General features: G+C 44.6%; 1 protein-coding gene across 1 annotated transcript in view; it reads left to right on the top strand.

Moving 5' to 3' along the window:
- Nucleotides 1-9,126, top strand: part of SLC9A6 (solute carrier family 9 member A6) — a 95,513-nt gene extending 86,387 nt beyond the window's left edge. The window contains exons 16-17 of the mRNA XM_029606644.1: nucleotides 2,444-2,712; nucleotides 8,417-9,126. Coding sequence (XP_029462504.1) covers nucleotides 2,444-2,712; nucleotides 8,417-8,447 — 300 coding nt within the window. The 3' untranslated portion in view covers nucleotides 8,448-9,126. The remainder of the gene's footprint in view (nucleotides 1-2,443; nucleotides 2,713-8,416) is intronic.
- The last annotated feature ends 11,397 nt before the right edge of the window (nucleotides 9,127-20,523 follow it).

Genomic DNA, 20,523 nt, shown 5'->3' with positions numbered 1-20,523 from the left:
GCATATTTCAAAGCTATTATTTCTACCTTATTGCAGGCTAGGCGACCTTCTGCATCCTTGATGTTTGTGCGCATTTGGAGGATCTTCGAGTCCTGGTCTGCTGTCGGAGTGCAGCCTCAGCCTGTTCAGGCTATGGTGTCGCATATTTTGGCTTTTCTACAGAAAAGTTCTGGTCAAGGGACTGGCCTGTAATTCTGAGAGTCCAGGTTGCGACATTGGGTTGTCTCTGGGGTAAGGTGCACACATACAGATAAGGTTCCTTTGGGGAGCTAAGAACTTGCATCCTCAGGTGCGGAGCATTTGTGTCAGTCTTAGAATCTGAATCTAGTCCTTAGAAGACTGTGCAAGGCTTGGTTTGAACCACTGAAAAGAGCTATAGTTAAGGACTTGACTCTTTAAATGGTTATCTTGGTGGCTATTTGTTCAACCAGGAGAATTTCAGAGCTCCAGGTGCTGTCGTGTCGAGATCCCTTCCTACAGATGGATTCGCGGGGGATCTTTATGCATGGTGCCTTCTTTTCTGCCTGAGGTAGTTTTGGCGTCCCATCTTAGTTAGACAGTGGAGCTTTCAGATTTTCCAGATTTGGATTCCTCTACACTTCACGTGGGGGAGCTTAGGCTCTTAGATTACAGGCATGCATTATTGAGGTATCTAAAGGTCACTTATGATTTCCGTAGATCGGATTATCTCTTTGTACTGTGGAGTCGTCCAAAGAAGGGAAATAAGCGTCTAAGGCTACAGTTGTGCGGTGGCTGAGGGAAGCGATCAAGTTGACTTACATTTCTAAAGGGTGTTTGTTTCCAGGGGGTTTAGGGCTGCACTTGATACATTCTCAAGTGACTTCCTGGACTGAGTCACAACAGGTGTCGCCACATGCAATTTACTGGGCGGCTACTGGGAAGTTGTTGCACACTTTTGCTAGGCATTATCCCTTGGATGTTGTGGCTCTGGCTTTCATGTGCTTTGGTGAGATTGTTCTATGAGCAGAACTCTCCAGGTCCCACCCAAGTTAAGGACCATATTTTGGCATCTCCCAGAGGATGGGACATTTTGCAGCTCATCCTCTGAATGTATTTTATCAATCCATTAAAAATCTAATATTACTAAGTAAAACAAACATAAAATTCTGCACTGTAGCTTTGTTTATAGTTTTGAAAAGCTGATTTTTTAAATCTTTTACAGTAATGGGCTTTGTAGAGCAGCAAAAGGTTTAAGTTATCAGATGTGCTAATGGCAGAGTGCTGCTGAGTTCAAGTGTTAAGTCCATTATTGTGCTTTAAACCATTTGTTGTGGTACAGTGCCAGTGATGAGTGAGGTGCTCAGATTCGAAAATGACCCTCGAAGTTGTCACTAGCCGATTATTAGGAATTGCAAGACTGGGGATTGAGCATCTAAATGGCAGATTAAATGTAATGTGGACAAGTGCAAAGTGATGCATATAGGGAAGGGTAATCCAAACAATAGATCCATGATGCTGGGTTCCATATTAGGTGTCCCCACCCAGAAAGAAGGATTTTGAAGTCATTGTGGATAATACTTTGAATCATTGACCCAGTGCACGGCGGTAGTCAAAAAACAAGCAGAATGTTAGGTATTAGGAAAAGAATGGAAAATAACAGAGGATATAATAATGTGTCTGTATTGATCCATGGTGCAACCGTGGCTTGAGTTCTGGTCGCCCCATCTCAAAAAATATAGCAGAAATAGAAGAGATTCAGAGAAAGGCAATTAAAATGATAAAAGGGATGTAATGGCTGCCCTGTGAGGTAAGGCTAAAAAGATTAGGGCTCTTTAGCCTGGAGAAAAGACCGGCTGAGAAGGAGATATGATAGTCTACAAAATCATGAATGGGGTGGAATGGGTAAACAGGGAATAGTTAATTACCTTCTCAAATAGTACTAGGACTAGGGATCACTCCATGAAGCTCATAGTTAGCACATTTAAAACAAATCAGAGTATGCCTTTCATTCAGTGCACAATTAAATTATGGAATTTGGTACCAGAGGATGTGGTGAAAGCAGTTAGCATAACTGGGTTCAAAAAGAGTTTGGACAAATTCCTGAAGGAAAAGTCCTTAAACTATTAGCCATGTAGACTTGGGAAAGTCACTGCTTATCCCTGGTTATAAGCAGGTTGGATTAGATCTATTCTTTTTGGTTTCTTGTCAGATACTTGTGACCTGCATTGGCTACTGTAGGAGACAGGATGCTGGACTTGGAGGCATGGAATCCTTGTTCCACAGACAGTATAATGGGGTCATGGCATCTGTATATTGTGGATGGAAATCAAGCCATGGCTGCTCCTGTACTGGGGCCATGTCACCTATGTCATGGATACCACTAGGACATAGGTGTTTCTGGAATTAGCTGGAGTGGTGATGCTGGCAGAGTATAGTTTGTAGGGAGACTTTGAATAACCCCAGGCATTTCTTTTCATTTTAGAATCAAGAACAGCTGAAGGACGATGACTCGGACCTTATCCTAAATGATGGCGATATCAGCCTGACATATGGCGATTCCACCGTGAATACAGAATCTGTGGCTTCGGGCACATCCAGAAGGGCTATTGGAAACAATTCAGAAGATGCCCTAGACCGGGAGCTCGCATTTGGAGACCATGAACTTGTCATTCGAGGGACGCGTCTCGTTCTTCCCATGGATGACTCTGAGCCTCCTGTAAACATACAAAATAATGCGCGACGTGGACCCATGTAAGGCCTGTCCCGTTGGTTGGTGGTTGTTCACAGTAACATTTGCGTGTTGTGATCATGAAGAAGTATCTGGTACCTAAACTCTTAACGCATGTCTCCGAATATTTAAGCTGTGTAAATCTTGATTTATATGGCATAGGAAGAAGGTACATATTTATTCCGTGAAGCAGCTTGTGGTGAAGGACAACCTCTCATTACTTACTTTAAAAGTAAAGTTGAATTTCTCTGAGTAGAGTGGAACTATTTCAGATGGGAAACGTCATGCATGCGATAGTCACAGAGTTCCGATACTGGAAAGCCCCAATTTAGTATGTCGCATGCCCGATTTTATTTATTTTTCTCAATCTTTTTCTAATTTTAAAATTAAAGATCCACTGTAGTGCCAAATATAGTGATAATACTGCCACACCGATCACCACAATTGCAGAAAGAGTCATTCAGATGTGGAATTTCAGGTCTCATCCTGTGACTCTGCTGCGGAGAGGTGTATGTTTGTGTGCTCATGTCCCGCTTACTGGGGGAGAGGAGAGCGCACATGTCCTACCTATGGGATGTGCGTGAGGAAGTGTATCTTGCGGCAGAGGCGAGAGGGGTATGTGTATGCTGTGGCTTAGTTGACCTAGGTTTGATGGCTAAATGTGGGCTGGAGGTAATGAGGCTTTATTCAAGCAATCCCGCTTAACACATGGGATTGGCCTTAAGTGTGTGCCCATCCAGTTGGGGAAATCCTAGGCCCTGGGAAATTGTCAGGTGGAGGCAGGGAAAGAAAATGGGACAAGTACCAGCACAAAGGGGGAAATCTCTTCTTCTGACTGTCATTTTATATATCTAGGCAACCTTGAGCCTTTTATAAAACCATTTGCTAACAGGTGGGCAAATTGATGAGCCATATTACAGGGTTCTTGCTTGAGATGAAAGAAGAAACTTTGTTGTTCATTCTCTGCTCACGCAACAGGCAGAAAGTGAAGGCTAAAATTTTCAAGTAACACTGGAGCTATAATTGTCAGTTGCTTTTTTTTTTTTTTTTTTTTTAAATACTGTAAGAGCCATCAAAATCACCTATTAAGCAGCAAACAAGTTTTCTTGGGAAATGTGTTTTTTTTGGGGACCCTTCTCCCATGTATCCTATTTTTTGGATTTCTTGGCCAGTTGGAAGCTTGCCCCAGCACTGTTCGCTCTCGTGTGGCAGAGAGTGCTGAGACTGAGGTTTCATTCCCATCCTACAGTGGCCTTTGCCCTAATCAGGCTCCCCCTCCCCCCAACCCAGATATTATAGCTACAGTCCCCTAACTGATGGGGCATGGAGTCCTGTACAAATGTATTTTTCAGATGGCCAGTGTGTGTTGCCTCAGTGTCATGGCTGGAGCTTTGATCGCAGCTTTTGCAGCACTAGCCCAGTAGGTAACAGTTTTGTTTGCACCTGGCAGTGCCCAGTGCTGCATGATTAGTATCTGGATCTGCCATAGCATCTAGCCCTGTCCCGAGAACTTTTTAAAGGCGTTTATTTTTATTTTTTTTAATTTGTGAGATCGCATTTTGGGTAAATATGACTAGTGTGAGAAAAATATATCAGTGATCATAGAGGATGGCTTGAAGTCTAGGCCCTGTGTCTTAATCCCTACTGAAAATCTTTGCCCTGAATCCAGTGTTATCCTCACTTGTCTTTCTCCCTGATACTGCTTCAGGTAACTTGCGCAAATAATTTTTCTCCTTTTTTTTAATCCCACTAGCTTCACTTTTTCTTTCCATACAGTAGTAGGGCTTTCCAAACCTGTCCTGGTGACCCCCACAGCTAGTCAGGTTTTCAGGATATCCACCATGACTATGCATGAGATAAAATTGCATACATTAAAGATATAAACAGATTAAATTTACCTCATGTATAGTTATGGTGGCTATCCTGAAAACCTGACTGGCTGTAGGGACACCAGGACATAGTGTGGGAAGTTCTGACGTTCTGCATGCCCTAGTGACTTAGTGAACAACAACTGTCTGAGGGCTGGAAGGGAGCCTCTTTTAGCCTGTAGGGGTTTGCATAGTAGTGGCAGCCATCTTCCCTTCCTCCCTTCCCAGGCCTGAGCATGCCACCTCCAGCCCTCACACATGGGGAATCGAAACACTGATGCCCTGAGCCAACAGAGCCGGCCTATTCAGCAGTAGTTTAACAAGTTATTCTTTACTGTGCCAGCAGCCATGAATTCAACTGATATTTTCCCATCAGTATGAGCATATAGTCCTATGCATTAGATCTGGGGATGTTTTCACTCTGGCATATTTTCTCTGTGTATTCCTGAGATCTTTGACTTGGCCAAAGTGACTTGAGATACTTCCTTTTTGGAGTCTTCAGATGTTGGGGAGGAGCTGGCAGAATGTACACAGTAGATGCGATGAAGCTTAAAAAACCTTCACCACCCTCATCCAGTTCTGGAAATGCAGCAATAAGTAGCATGCAACCTTTCTGTCTTCATGGGACCTTCAGCTGGACCATGCTTGAGCAACATTGCCAGAATGTTGGGATCACATCAGGTGGTCTCTGATTTGGGCGATTTCCCAAGCCCCCTCCCATTTTCTTGGCCAGGGAGGGGGCAAGTTCTGGAGTCTGCAATAGTTCCACTCTACAGCACCCGGTGTACGTACGGTTGACTTCAGCCTGAACATTCTTTGAGTATGTAGAAACATAGGTGGTACTGAAGTGGAGTTTGTACGTCTGTAGTTCATGACATTGCACTTTATGTTCAAAATCTCATTAGCATGCAGTGTGTGTTAATTTAAAAAAAAAAAAAATCTCGTTAATCATTCTTACATTTGCTACCTTTTTTAATCAGAAAAGCATTATTTGTGGGCAATCCTGTTTCCCTGCCGGAAGACAGAGCGTTGAACAATTGACTAGGTCAAGTGTGTTGAATTGTGCAGCATTCCGTAGTGGTGGGTATGGCTGTTGGTGCAATGAACATTTTAAATAGTCTGTCTGGATTCTTTTTTTTTTTTCCCCCCCATCTTACAAATCAAATCAAAATCAAACTTAGACCAGTTTTGCTTGTGTTAGGTTTTAGACATCTCCTTTTGCATGTATTCTTTTTTTTTTTTCTCTAATGAGAAGATGGTTTAGGGTCAGATCCTTGTAACATCCCAGATTCATGGTTTAAAAAAAAAAATTCTAGTTATGTTTTCAAAGAAAACACATGTTCTTAGGTCTGATACAACCAGCCTCTATCCCCCTCAAACCGCCACATGCAACTGAGTTGTTTCTGGTATATCTGTATCAAAGAAATGTCATTTTGCATACAGCTAAGTGGGCAGTTCATGTAAAAGGTGTGCTGCGTAGGACAGCAGAATGTTCCTTGCATCCGGTCAATAGCAGTTTTAGCTGTTGCCACGGTCATTTGTTATTTAAGTGGCTGTTTGCTTTTTTTTTTTCCTGCTATGCAGGAATCCCATGGAGAGTGCATTGTAAACGCCTGCATCCTCTTAACTTCATGTCTGGAATTCATTGTTTTGCTATGTGCTGAGTTTATTGATCCTTTGATTCACTAAAACATTCACATTGACTATTTTTTATGTTGGTTGGTTTTTTTTTTTTGTTTTTTTTTTAGGATATGTGCAGTAAATAAACTAAAAAAAAATTGTGTGTTTTCTCTTGTATGGTGTTGGGTGACGAATTTAATAAAGACCTGTGTTCATTAAAACTAGTGTCCTAGCGCATCAGACAATGCAGTGCTTTGTGCATCTTTGCCCGCAGTACATTTTGCTAAATGCTAGAGACCTCTCAGGACTGTATTTTGTCATCAGCAGGCAGTGGGCAAGAAATCCAGTGGTCAGTGATGATCATCAACACGGATTTGCCAGCAGTTTTTTTTCTAAGCAGGTGTTTGAAATGACTTCTAGGCTCATAAAATGACCGCTGTGGCTCAGCAGGCTTAGAATCGTTCCTGGCTGAAATTGGGAGAATTTATGGGGAAAGAGGGCACTCAGACTCTCAAATGACTGTCTCTGTAGCTCCTGCTCTCGCTGAGCCTTTTTTTAATTAGTCTACCGAAAGCAGCTGTCGTGTGCACATTGGTTAGATTTGTGAGGTTTTGATTTCTGCACGTGTTTAGTGATTATATAGCATAAATATAGAATATTCCAGACAATAATTTTAACTGTGTGGTAGACAGCAAAATGCCAATACGAGCAGAGACTATCTGTGGAGACAGTCATGGAAAGAGATCTGAGATTAGTGTGCGATATGAAAACAGCCCATTGAGACAATATAGATTATAAAAAAAAAAAAAAAAAATTCATAACATTTTTTACTTCAATATTTTGCAGTGGACCCCCCCATCCAATTGAAGGGAAGCTTGTGCTACAGTTAACACAAGCTGAAATGACATAGCTTTGTGATGTATCTCTTCTGAGTGCAATGCCTGCTTTTAGTGAATCCTCCTTGGGCAGCACATTTTTCTAAAGATCGCTTTAAGGTGTTTTCTTGCTCTAAGTAATTTGTGCATGGGAAAAAAAAGATCATTAACAAGAAAAAAAAATGTATCAGGTGATACCTTTCTTTATTGGACTAAATACAGTTTTTGTCTAGCTTTTAGAAGCTAATACTTCTCCTTCAGGTCAGAATTTTAAGTGGCCCAACATGGCAGGCACCCTATCTTAAGAATATATGAAAATAAAACAGAGCATATTCCTCTCCACCATGGTGAATTGTCATACAGAAGCATGCATGTTGTTTATGCAGTGCAGCCTTCCTTGTTTTCCGTTGGCTTTGAGGGGAAGCAGTTTTCATGTTTGTAGTAAATTGCCTGATTTTGTTTTCATCGGGAATGGGGAAATCCTGTGGCCAGCCCAGTAACTCAGGGCCGTGCATGGCCACAAGGAGGACCTAGGTTTGATTTGCCAGATCAGGTCTCTTATTCCCTGGGCTGGCTGGGGATGCTGCAGAGATGGCGCTCGCAGTCCCTGTGAAAGGTAGAGTCCCAGACATGGTGCAATAGTGACATCTAGTGCTCAGATTGAGAGCCCATGTTTGTAGGGTTCTGGAAGGCCCTGGCGTATGGTGCCAGGCCAAAAACTGCTGCTGCAATGGCTGGGTGAGTGAGTAGGGGAGGGATATAAAATGGGGGAAAAATCCTCAGGTTTGCTGTGAATGAAGGCTCATGGCCCTGTGGCCTAGTAGCTGACTGAGCTTGGAAGCCCATTAGAGCAGGAGGAATCTGCTGAGCCCAAAAAAGAAATGGGAAATCCTAGAGGCTTCTGCTGTATAGGAGAGAGCCTGACACCTGCCAAGGTATTTCTCTTTCAATCCCACTCTATGGGAGCACCTCATGGCAAAACAGAATTTAAATGTTTGCAAAAAAAATCTAAAATAGACAGTGAATGTCCATCTGGTTTCTCCTGCTGCTGGTTCTGTTCACTAATGACATCAATCTCGCTTGCTGTGGTGTTTTGTGTAGCTCATTAGTAATAGTTCCTGAAAATTAATTTATTTTGTTAACATTGACTAGATCCTTTACTGTTGCACTGTGAAAAATGGATCATCATGAACCTACTGTATAAAAATGTCCTTTTCTTGAAATGAAATGATCTTGTACTGTTTTTATTCATAACTGCTGTAAAAAAAATTTTTTTTTAAATTGTGCGTTACTAGAATTGAAAACCACGAGCCCCTTCTCCCCCAACCCTCACACCAATCCCATTTGCTCCTGTGCTTTCTTAGGTTTGCATTTTGTGACCTGGTTCCTGCATGATGCACCAGCCCTGGCTGCTTCCCAGGAAGAGAGCCTGAGGAATGGGATATTTAGGAAGGAAACTCAACCAGACTGGCACTCATCAGAAATACGTCTTCAGGTGCTGGTCTGTCTTGTGTGGCAAAAGGCAAAGGCCTAAACGCAGCACTCAATGAGTGAATTAGTCTGACTTGTAACAAATTATAGGTACCTTTACTCCCTACTGACATGAGATTGATGGGCCTGAAGTTAGCTGCCGCCTCCTTGTCTCCACTTTTGTGCAGCTGGGGGCCACAGTAGCTCTCCTTTAGTTCTTCAGAGTCTCCCCAGTCTCTAAAGACAAGCTGAAAAGAACTGTGATGGCGCACAGTCAGTACTTGCTTGAGCTGTTTTAAATTCCCGGGATGTAAACCATCAGGTCCCATCACCTTATCTATCTTCATTTAAGTGTTTTTAAGAACTTTCTTTTCTGTAAATGGGTTTGTGATCATTTTGCAATCGGGCAAACCCCCATCTCATTGGTGATTCTCTCTGTTAGATACACTTTTTAGATCTGTTTTCATAGTCTTGCATTTTCTAAATTTGTTTTTTACTTAATTCTTTCATTCATACATAATAAAATATTCTTGAAGATTTGGCCATTGTTCATGTAACTTGAATCTTCTGTCATCATCCCTATCCTGGAAAAACTACTCTGGAACCTACTAAAGTCAAGAAATTCTACCATATCTCTTTCCTGTGTAATGTGATTATTTTCCTCCTTAGCTCTGCTGCACCTTTTGGTGAGTTTTATACTGTGTTACCTGTAGTATGGATGTCAGCTGGAAGAAGCAGGAGCACAAATCCCATAATGTAAGTATAGAATAAGCAGTCTGCTTCCACTGCCTTTACAATATATTATATGTTGTGGCCTGCTCTATAGTCACTTTGTTCTCAATGGCATTCAAAGCCTCCCTGTCAGAGAGAGCAGCTCCATGACCCATACTCAATTTCAACCAGTTGGCTTCAAAGTGTTTTAGCTAGCTGACACTTTGTTTTCTGCTCTCAGAAGTGGCTGCAGTAAACCAGGCTGCCTGCTACCTGTTTCAATTGCCGAAAAGTCTCTGCTGCCACAGAAGCCTCCTGGAGCATAGGATGAGCTTGCAACTAATTGAACTGGTTAGAGCGGGGAACACGGGAGCCTATATGAAAGCAGATATAACAGTATTGCAGGAGGAAGCTGTGTTAGGACCATGAAGGCTTCTCATGGAGCAGGAGCCTTGGATTCTTAGCCTGCTGTGTCCCACTCTAATAAAGTGATAATTTGTTAGCACGATAATGAATTGTAATTTTGCTACTCTGGGACCGGAAGTAAGTGGAGTAAGCAGTATTTCTGGAGAAGGAGCCAGATTTAAGATTTTGGTGCCTATTGGCAGACTACAATGGAAGTGCACCTTTGTTGCTGTGCCAGCATAAGGCCCCAAAACCAGCAGAAACTAGCTCCTCTCTGGCCTTGGATATTTGGCGCTTTCAAAATTTGATGCTCTAGACAGTTGCCTACTCCTGAATCCATGCCTGTCTGGACATTTGCAGAAGAGAGGAGTGGTGAGGTAATTCTGGACTCTTGGGGAGAGAGATTATAAACTTGGATACTAAGGGAAGAGAGGAACGAATGAATGTAGGGATGCATTACAGAGAGACACATTTTATTTTCAAAGTGCCTTTAAGCTTTAGATTATTTGTTTCAAATTTACTTTTTTTCACTTTATATTCTATCTAATGCTTAGATGTTACAGGCATAATCCACAACTCCTTGTATGATTTCTTTAAAGGGAATCTGCCTTTGATCTCTCCCTGCATTGGACAATAGATGGCAGCTTGCCTCAACCATTGGGAGACTGGGAGCAATCTGTCCAAGCAGCGTGCATAAAATGTCCATCCATATATGGACAGCACTCCAGATCTCGCATCTTTCACCCACTAATGCAGGAATGCCAAGTGTAAGGGCATGCGAGTTTGGGGTTTTTTTTTTTACACTATTTGAAGAAGCATTGGGGAATGCAAAATAAAAAGCATAATATACCAATTTAGATTCTGCGTTATCAGCTTTATATAGTGTAAACTATTAGTAAAAACATTTTTTTTTTCTCTTTGGCTATTTGGTACCATCTACCACATTAAGCTAAAAATACTGAGCAATGTTTAGATAAGAAATATTCACCAGTATTTTGAAGAGAAAATGAGCCAAATCCTTTTTGGCTGCTGCCAGTGGAAATAAACGCCATGTGCCAAGGTAGTTGTCTAGCCTCGGGAAACTGGAGAATTTCCCTCCTGCTCGCCTTTTTGCCTGGAGCTAAAAATAACAGACCTGCCACCTGCTCCACTTTGGGTTTTGAATTTACACCCCATTTACATTGTGGGACCGCAAACCTGCTGCTTCTATTTGAAATTGGCATTGTGGGAACTGTAATGCATCAGGAGAAAATGTCAAACAGCCAGGGTCATTTGTCTGCTCTGAGATCTCAGATTAGTATTTGGTGAATCGGCACTGCTTTATCCATTCAGTTATTATGAACATTAGAACTCTCCTAACTTATTTTTTGTTTAAATAATCATTACTTGACCTCCAGTTTATCTGCTGTCAAGCCCAAGACTAAAATTTGCTTTGATCAAAATATCCATTCACCTCCTCCTGCTAGACCTAGCCACACCCTAGTGTCAGTTTCTCCATTCTTATGTTGCCTGAACTCTTCAGCTTTCAGCACGATTAACCACACCCTCCTTCTCCACTGCCTAACAATTAACACCTCTTGTCTGACATGGTTTTCTTTCTCTCTATCACTGTGTCCTCTTCCGCTCCATCTTTTTGCCAGCTGGCATTCCCCTGTCCTCGGCCTTGTCCTCCTCTCTGTGCACATTCTTTTGGGGAAAAACCTCATCCAGGCTTTTGGCTATATACCATCTCTAGCTTTCTATCCCTAAACTCCTCCTGTCTGTCACTCTGAGTCACTGGTCTCCTCTCTGCTGCCATCTCCAGAATGTCATTTCACCACCTCATGTCCAAGGCTAAATTCTCTCTTTCCTACCTTCTGTTTTTTCCCGACCGAGCAGTTTCTTTTGGCTTCCAGACCAGTTGGAACCAGGGCTGGAAGCCACTACTGTAAGCCTTCATTCACAACTGCTCAGGGATTCCCCCCCCCCCCCCCCCCCCTATTCTTTTCCCGGTTTACGTTAGTTCAGTCTGCAATGACAGACCTCGGCTGGGGACTCCTTCCAGAACCCTGAGGGTGCCATTGCACAATAACTCCACCCCTGACCCACATTCCCAATCCTGGCTGACTCTGGTTGTATCCAGGTCCCTCTGCACAGCACTGCCACTGGGCTGGCCCTCCTTCCTCCCTCTTAAGCCCACTTCCAACCGTCTTTCTAGTCCCCCCCCCCCCCCTACTCTGGTCTCTTGGTGGATTCTTGCTTCTCTTTTCCCACTAATATCCTATCCCTTATCAAATCTTGCAGCTCCCACACAACTTCTGACCCTTCCTCTGTGGGCCCAATAGTCCATCAGGCCCAGTATCCTGTTTCCAACAGTGGCCAAGTCACAAGTACCTGGCAAGTACCCAAACATTAAATAAATTTCAAGCTACTATTACTTATTAATTAATAGCGGTTTATGGATTTTTCCTCTAGGAACTTATCCAAATCTTTTTTAAACCCAGTTACACTAACTGCTGTAACCACATCCTCTGGCAATGAGTTCAGAGCTTAACTGTGCGTTGAGTGAAAAAGAATTTTCTTCGATTTGTTTTAAATGCACTACTTGCTACCTTCATGGCGTGCCCCCTAGTCCTTCTACTATCTGAGAGAGTAAATAACTGATTTACATTAACTTGTTCAAGTTCTTTCATGATTTTATAGAGCTCTATAAAATCCCCCCTCAGTCATGTCTTCTCCAAACTGAACAGCCCTAACCTCTTTAGCCTTTCCTCATAGGGGAGCTGTTCCATCCCCTTTATCATTTTGGTTGCCCTTCTCTGCACCTTCTCCAGTGCAACTATATCTTTTTTGAGATGGGGCGACCAGAATTGCACACAGTATTCAAGATGCAGTCTTACCATGGAGTGATTTAGAGGCTTTATGATATTCATAGTTTTGTTTGCCATTCCCTTCCTAATTCCTAACTTTCAGGGTCATTCATCAAATCGGGTTAGGGTGTTATATCTCTCTCTCTCTCTCTCTCTCTCCTCTGCCAGGAGTAGCCCAAAATGTGGAAATGCCTGTCTGGGCACTTCTCGGCTTGCAATGTGAAAATATTGTGTGTGTGTGTGTGTTTCCCTAACCAAGCCCCTTTTGTATCACAAGCGCTATTCATGTGACATTTATAGCAAAATCATTAATCTAGGTCATTGTTTGCTTTTCTGATCGCCACAGCACACTAAGCTGACTATTTCAATGTATTATCCACTATGATGCCTAGATCTCTTTCCTGGGTGGTAACTCCTAAGATAGAACCTAACATTGTAAAACTTTAGCAAGGGATATTTTTCCCTATATGCATCACTGTGCACTTGTTCAGATTAAATCTCATCTGCCATTTGGAAGCCCAATCTTCCAGTTTCACAAGATCCTCCTGCAATTTATCACAATCTGCTTGAGATTTAACTACTCTGCATAATTTTGTATCATCTGTAAATTTGATCACCTCACTCGAACTCCTTGCCAGATCATTTATAAATATATTAAAAAGCACCAGTCCAAGTACAGATCCCTGAGGCACACCACTTTTTACCTTTTTCTACTGTGAAAACTGACCATTTAATCCTACTCTCTGTTTAATGTCTTTTAACCAGCTTGCAATCCACAAAAGGACATCTCTTCTTTGTCCCATGACTTTTTAGTTTTCTTAGAAGCCTCTCATGAGGGACTTTGTCGAACGCCTTTTGAAAATCCAAATACTCCACATCTACTGGTTCACCTTTGTCCACATGTTTATTCTCTCCTTCACAAAAAGGTAAGAGATCTGTGAGGCATGACTTCTCTTGGGTAAATCCATGCTGGCTGTATCCCATTAAACCATATCTATCTAAATGTTCTGTGATTTTATTCTTGATAATAGTTTCCATGACTTTTCCTGGCACTGAAGTCAGGCTTACCAGTCTACAGTTTTCTGGATCACCCCTGGAGCCCTTTTTAAATATTGGGGTTACATTGGCCATCTTTCAATATTCAGGTACAACGGATGATTTTAATGATAGGTTACAAATTAATTGAAATAACAGAAAAAATGAAATTTCATACCTCTTTCAGAGCCCTGGGGTGTATACCATCCAGTCAAGGTGATTTACTACTCTTCAGTTTGTCATTCTGGCCTACCACATCTTCCAGGTGAATCATCACCCTTGAAAACCATCTCCAGAACGGGTATATCCCCAACACCCTCTTCAGTAAATACTGAAGCAAAGAATTTATTTAATGCTTCTGCAATGGCCTTTTCTCACAGGACAAGCAGGATGGTAGTCCTCACATATGGGTGACATCATGAGGATGGAACCCAATCACGGAAAACTTCTGTCAAAGTTTCCAGAACTTTGACTGGCCCCTACTGGGCATGCCCAGCATGGCACCAACCCTGCAGCCAGCAGGGGTTCCCCTTCAGTCTTCTTTTTTCCGCGCAGCAGTAGCCTCGCGGTGAAGGAGCTCTGAAGAGATTCCTGACAGGAATTTTCCTCATGGAATTATTAAAAGTTAAATTGCCCCACAGGGGTCCCTCCTCTACTCTTTATAAGTCCACGGTACTCCAGTAAGTTTTTACCCATTTCCCGTCGATTACAGTCGAGTTTTGCCTTCGCATCGGGGTTTCGTCTGTGCCCGGACTGTACCCGCACCATGTCTATCACAGACCCCCATAAAGTCTGTGTAATGTGTTTAGGACGTGAGCACAATGTCTTGACCTGCACCAAATGTGCCCTAATGACACCAAAGGGTTGCAAGGCCTTAATGGAGAAGATGGAACTTCTCTTCCGTGCTCAAACCCCGACTCCATCCATTGCTTCGACGTCGGAACCGGCATCATTGACTTCGCGCCAGCATCGACCACCGACCGGTGACTGACCGGCATCGACAACGTCTTGGCCATTGACACCCTCTGCTCCCCCTCAGGATTGAGGGGATCGAAGGGAGAAACCGCCATCGGCACCGTAAGACTCAGACCGTCGAGGGAGCGAAATCATCGACCTCGCCATCGTCCGAGCCGCTGTCGAAGAAGCCCCATCCAGGAAAGGCACCGACCATTCCTGTGACCGGGTCTCCGAGGCGACCCTCACCCGATCTGGGATCGGGAGCCGCGACTCCACCTTTAATGGTGGTCCCTCCGGCTATGCCTCTGCCTCCTTCTTCTGTTCCGGAGCCGGGGCTACTTGCTCCAGGTTTCTGAGAAGAACTGGACCGGATGGTCCAGGAGGCCATCAACAAGGCGATGCAACGTCTTCAGGTTCCTCCGGCACAGACTGTGGAACCGATCATCGACCCGATTCCTGCAGCACTGGCACCGCTGCTATCCAGGATGGAAGCCCTGATGGCCGCCTTTCCATCGATGGATCCCGGGTCTCCAATGGCTCCGATGCCCTCCCCACTGACAGCATCATCGGGAGGAGAAACACTGTTCCGCATTCCTCCATCCGGAGTTTTGCCTCAGCCATCGATGCCTATACGTCCCTCACCACCGATCCAGCCATCGGTGCTGATACGTCCATTGGCACCACAGAGCCATCCATCGATGCCCTCGATGCCTATACCGATGCCTTCGATGCCATCGTCGGTGCCTCCGATAATTCCTCCGATTCCTTTGGAGCCTAGATCAGGACCTTCAGGTATCCTGTCCCCCTCTACTTCCTAGAGGAAAGGGTGTTGATCCTTATGATACCTGGGGAGATGACACCTCATCAGACACTGATGACTTACCTTCACCCACTGAGAGTAGAAAGCGTCCTCCTCCAGAGGACCTCTCATTTATAAATTTTGTGAAGGAAATGGCTGAATTGGTTCCTTTTCAATTGCAGACAGAACAGGATGATAGGCACCAGATGATGCCTTGGGGGCATCCAATTCCTGGATGTCCCCAAGGTAATAACCTCTATTCCCGTCCACCAGGTTCTTCTTGATCTCAAAAAGAACTGGGAAAATACAGGAACAATTGCTCCAGTAGACAGGAAAGCTGACACTACTTACTTAGTACAGTCAGCCCCAGGCTTTCAGAAGTCACAGCTTGATTACCACTCGGTTGTGGTAGAGTCTGCACAAAAGAGGGCAAAAAGGTCAAAACCTCACTCGTCTACCCCTCCTGGTAAGGAACAAAAATTCCTAGACAACATTGGTCGCCAAGTATTCCAAGGGGCCATGCTCATCTCCCGAATTGCTGCCTATCAGCTTTATATGACTCAATATAACAGGGTCATCTTTAAGCAGATACAGGACTTCTCAGACTCCCTGCCTCAGCAATTCCAAGACCAACTACAAACCCTTATAAGCAAAGGTTTTGAGGCAGAGTGTCTGCAGCTGCTATTTCGGCGAGACGGTGGGCCTGGCTCAAGTCTTCTGACCTTCGCCCAGAAGTGCAAGACCGGTTGTCCAACCTGCCTTGTGTAGGAGATAATCTGTTCGGTGAACAGATCCAATGGACAGTGGCCGAATTAAAAGACCATCATGAGACCCTAAAACAGCTCTCTTCAATGCCTCACGACTTCTCCTCAAAGCAGCCCTTTAGAAAGGACTCTAAGAAGTCGTTCTACCGTCCAAGAAAGTCCTACCCGCCACCAGCCAGATCCCGTGCTACGAGACCTTATCAAAAACCTCAGTCTCGTCAAACCCGAAAACAAAAACCACAAGCAGCTCCCCAGCCGGGGCCTGCTTCAGGTTTTTGACTTTCACTTGGAGAGCAGCAGCCAGATTCCTCTGTTGCACATACCAGTGGGAGGTCGACTGTGCCACTTCCACAATATGTGGCATTCAATTACATCCGACCAATGGGTATTGGCAATCATTGCTCAAGGTTACCATCTGAACTTTCTCGCCCTGCCACCAGACTCCCCACCTCTGCAGACGTGGAGAACGTCCGACCACTCCATTCATCTGGATCAAGAGGTCTCCCTCCTCCTCCAGTCAAGAGCAATAGAACCTGTTCCACACACTCTCAGCAAGGCCTAGGGTTCTATTCCCGGTACTTCCTAATCCCCAAAAAATCGGGGGGCGTCCGTCCTATTCTAGATCTACGGGCCCTCAACAAGTACCTCCAGCGAGAAAAGTTCAAGATGGTCACCTTGGGATCGCTTCTACCTCTTCTACAAAGAGGAGACTGGCTCTGCTCTCTGGACCTTCAGGACGCATACACCCATATTGCGATAAGTCCAGCTCATCGCAAATACCTGAGATTCCTAGTAGACCTCAAGCACTATCAATACTGCGTACTTCCATTCGGCCTAGCATCTGCTCCACGAGTCTTTACAAAATGCCTTGTAGTCGTCGCAGCATTCCTCAGGACACAAGGTGTTCACGTCTATCCCTATCTGGACGACTGGTTAATCAGGGCTTCCACTCAGCAAGCTGCTCTGTCGTCCCTCAGTCTAACTTTACACACTCTAATTTTGTTAGGGTTTCTCGTCAATTATGACAAATCCTACTTAGTCCCATCTCAAACCTTATTGTTCATTGGGCAGACTTGGACACCTTACAGGCAAAGGCTTTCCTGCCTCGACAACGAGCACTGACTCTCGTGTCTCTTGCCCACCAACTGCAATCTCAACATGCTGCAACTGCACGCCAATTTCTTGTCCTCCTGGGACACATGGCATCCTCAGTCCATGTCACACCAATGGCACGCTTGGCCATGAGGCTCATGCACTGGACTCTGAGGTCTCAATGGACTCAAGCTATTCAGCCTCTGTCGACCATTGTCCAAGTCACAGACTCACTCCGTCTGTCCCTCGCCTGGTGGGTGAATCAGACCAATCTCCTCCAGGGATTGCCCTTCCAGGTTCCGAATCCTCAAATCATTCTCACCACCGATGCTTCCAACCTCTGGTGGGGAGCCCACGTAGCCGATCTGCAGACACAAGGCTCTTGGTCTCCAGAAGAAGCCAAACACCAAATAAATTTCCAGGAACTTCGAGCAATAAGATACGCCCTCAGGGCATTTCAGGATCGCCTGTCAAATCAGGTCATCCTAATTCAGACAGACAACCAGGTGGTCATGTGGTACATCAACAAACAGGGATGCACAGGCTCCTTCCTCCTGTGTCAGGAAGCTGCGCAGATTTGGGCAGAAGACCTCTCCCATTCGATGTACCTCATGGCCACCTACTTGCCGGGAGTGGACAATGTGCTGGCAGACAAGCTGAGTCGCGTCTTTCAACCATACGAGTGGTCTCTCAACCCCTCGTAGCGATCTCCATCTTCCAACAATGGGGATATCCTCAGGTAGACCTCTTTGCGTCCCCCCAGAACCACAAAGTGGACAACTACTGCTCCCTCATTTGCAGCGAACATTCTCAGCCCAGAGACGCATTCTCCCTCTCATGGGCAACCAGTCTGTTTTATGCATTCCCTCCACTTCCTCTTCTCTCGAAGACTCTCGTGAAGTTCCATCAGGACAAGGGAACCATGATCCTGATAGCACCTCACTGGCCATGCCAAGTGTGGTTTCCAATGCTTCAGGATCTCTCCATCCGCAGAAACATTCCCTTGGGAAAGGACCCGCTCCTGATCACTCAAAACGATGGGTGCCTACGCCATCCCAATCTTCAAGCCTTGTCCCTGACGGCATGGATGTTGAAAGGTTAATCCTTTAACCACTTAACCTTTCAGATCCAGTTTCCCGTGTCTTGATTGCTTCACGAAAGCCTTCCACGAGAAAATCTTACTCTTACAAATGGAAAAGGTTCACGTCATGGTGCTCTTCTCAGTCCCTTGACCCCTTTCCTGTCCAATCCTGAAGTTTCTGGACTATCTTTGGCATTTGTCAGAATCAGGTCTAAAGACCTCTTCCATCAGAATGCATGTCAGTGAGGTAGCCGCCTTCCATAAATGTATTGGGGATGTCCCTTTATCAGTACAACCCCTAGTAACACGCTTTTTAAAAGGCTTGCTCCACATCAAGCCTCCACTGCGTCCTCTAGCCCCTTCTTGGGACCTTAATCTGGTTCTCGGTCGGCTCATGAAACCACCTTTTGAGCCTCTTCACTCTTGTGAACTTTGTTATCTCACATGAAAAGTGATTTTCCTTTTGGCTATCACTTCAGCTCACAGAGGTAGTGAATTGCAGGCTCTAATTACCTATCCGCCTTACACTAAACTTCTGCAGGACCGGGCGGTACTCCGCACTCAACCTAAATTCTTACCTAAGGTAGTCTTGGATTTTCATCTAAACCAATCCATCATACTACCTACCTTTTTCCCCAGGCCCCATGCCAACCCAGGAGAACAGGCTCTGCATACCCTTGACTGTAAACGGGTTCTAGCGTTTTACCTAGACCGTACAGCTGCCCACAGGGAAAGCACTCAATTGTTCGTCTCTTTCCACCCTAACAAAAGCTGGGAAAGCCTGTGGGTAAGCAGACTCTCTCCTCCTGGTTGGTGGACTGCATATCCTTTTGCTATCAGCAAGCGGGCATTCCATTTCAAGACCGTGTTAAAGCACACTCTGTGAGGGCCATGGCGACTTCAGTAGCACACCTATGATCAGTGCTGCTTCCTGACATTTGCAGGGCTGCCACCTGGAGTTCTCTCCACACCTTTGCAGCCCACTACTGCTTGGACAAAGCCGGAAGACAAGATTCCATCTTCGGCCAATCTGTCCTTCGCAACTTATTTACAACGTGACGTACCTACACCCTTCCGCCTGCCCGGTGGGTTTCAGGATACCCTCTCTCAAATTTCACCCCAGTTGTTGTGCCTGTTGCACGCCTTTGGGTACATTTGGTGCATGTTCGGTCATCCTCAGCTCGGTACTCACCCATATGTGAGGACTACCATCCTGCTTGTCCTGTGAGAAAGCAAATGTTGCTTACCTGTAACAGGTGTTCTCACAGGACAGCAGGATGTTAGTCCTCACGAAACCCGCCTGCCGCCCTGCGGTGTTGGGTTCGTAACGTTTTGTTTTATTTTTTGGCACTGCAGGGAACCCCTGCTGACTGCAGGGTTGGTGCCATGCTGGGCATGCCTAGTAGGGGCCAGTCAAAGTTCTGGAAACTTTGACAGAAGTTTTCCGTGATTGGCCTCCATCCTCATGATGTCACCCATATGTGAGGACTAACATCCTGCTGTCCTGTGAGAACACCTGTTACAGGTAAGCAACATTTGCTTTCTTCCCTAAGTACCCCTTTAACCCCTCGATCATCTAACAGTCCAACGATTTGCTCACAGGCTTTTTGCTTCGAATATATTTTTAGGAGTTTTTATTATGAGTTTTTGCTTCTCAGCCAACTTCTTTTCAAATTCTCTCTTAGCCTGTCTTATCAATGTCTTACATTTAACTTGCCAATGTTTATACTTTTATCCTATTTTCTTCTGATGGATCCTTCTTCCAATTTTTGAATGAAGGTCTTTTGGCTAAAATGGCCTCTTTCACCTCACCTTTTAGCAATGCTGGTAATTGTTTGATCTTCCTTCCACCTTTTTTAATGTGTGGAATACATCTGGACTGCACTTCTAAGATGGCATTTTTTAACATTGTCCAGGCCTGTTGCACACTCTTTACCTTTGTGTCTGAAACTTTCAGGTTTTTTCGTTTTTTGTTTTTTAACTATTTTTCTCATTCATCAGTTTCCCTTTTGAAAGTTTAGTGCTAGAGCCGTGGATTTACTTACTGCCCCCCCCTTCCAGTCATTAATTCAAATTTGATCATATTATGATTCTCCTAGGATAGTGGTTCCCAACCCTGTCCTGAGGACCCTCCAGCCAGTCGGGTTTTCAGGATATCCACAATGAATATGCATGAGAGAAAATTTGTGTTATACAGGCAGCGCATGCAAATTTCTAGAAGCTTTGACCAGCAGACTGAGCATGCCCAGCCTTCTACTATCCGTGCGTCCACGCGAGGCCCACCTTCAGTCTCTTCTTTTCCGCAGAG

This window comes from Rhinatrema bivittatum, chromosome 6 (assembly GCF_901001135.1).
Source record: "Rhinatrema bivittatum chromosome 6, aRhiBiv1.1, whole genome shotgun sequence".
NCBI classification, from domain to species: Eukaryota; Metazoa; Chordata; class Amphibia; order Gymnophiona; family Rhinatrematidae; genus Rhinatrema; species Rhinatrema bivittatum.
This window is presented reverse-complemented; position numbering and strand designations above follow the sequence as displayed.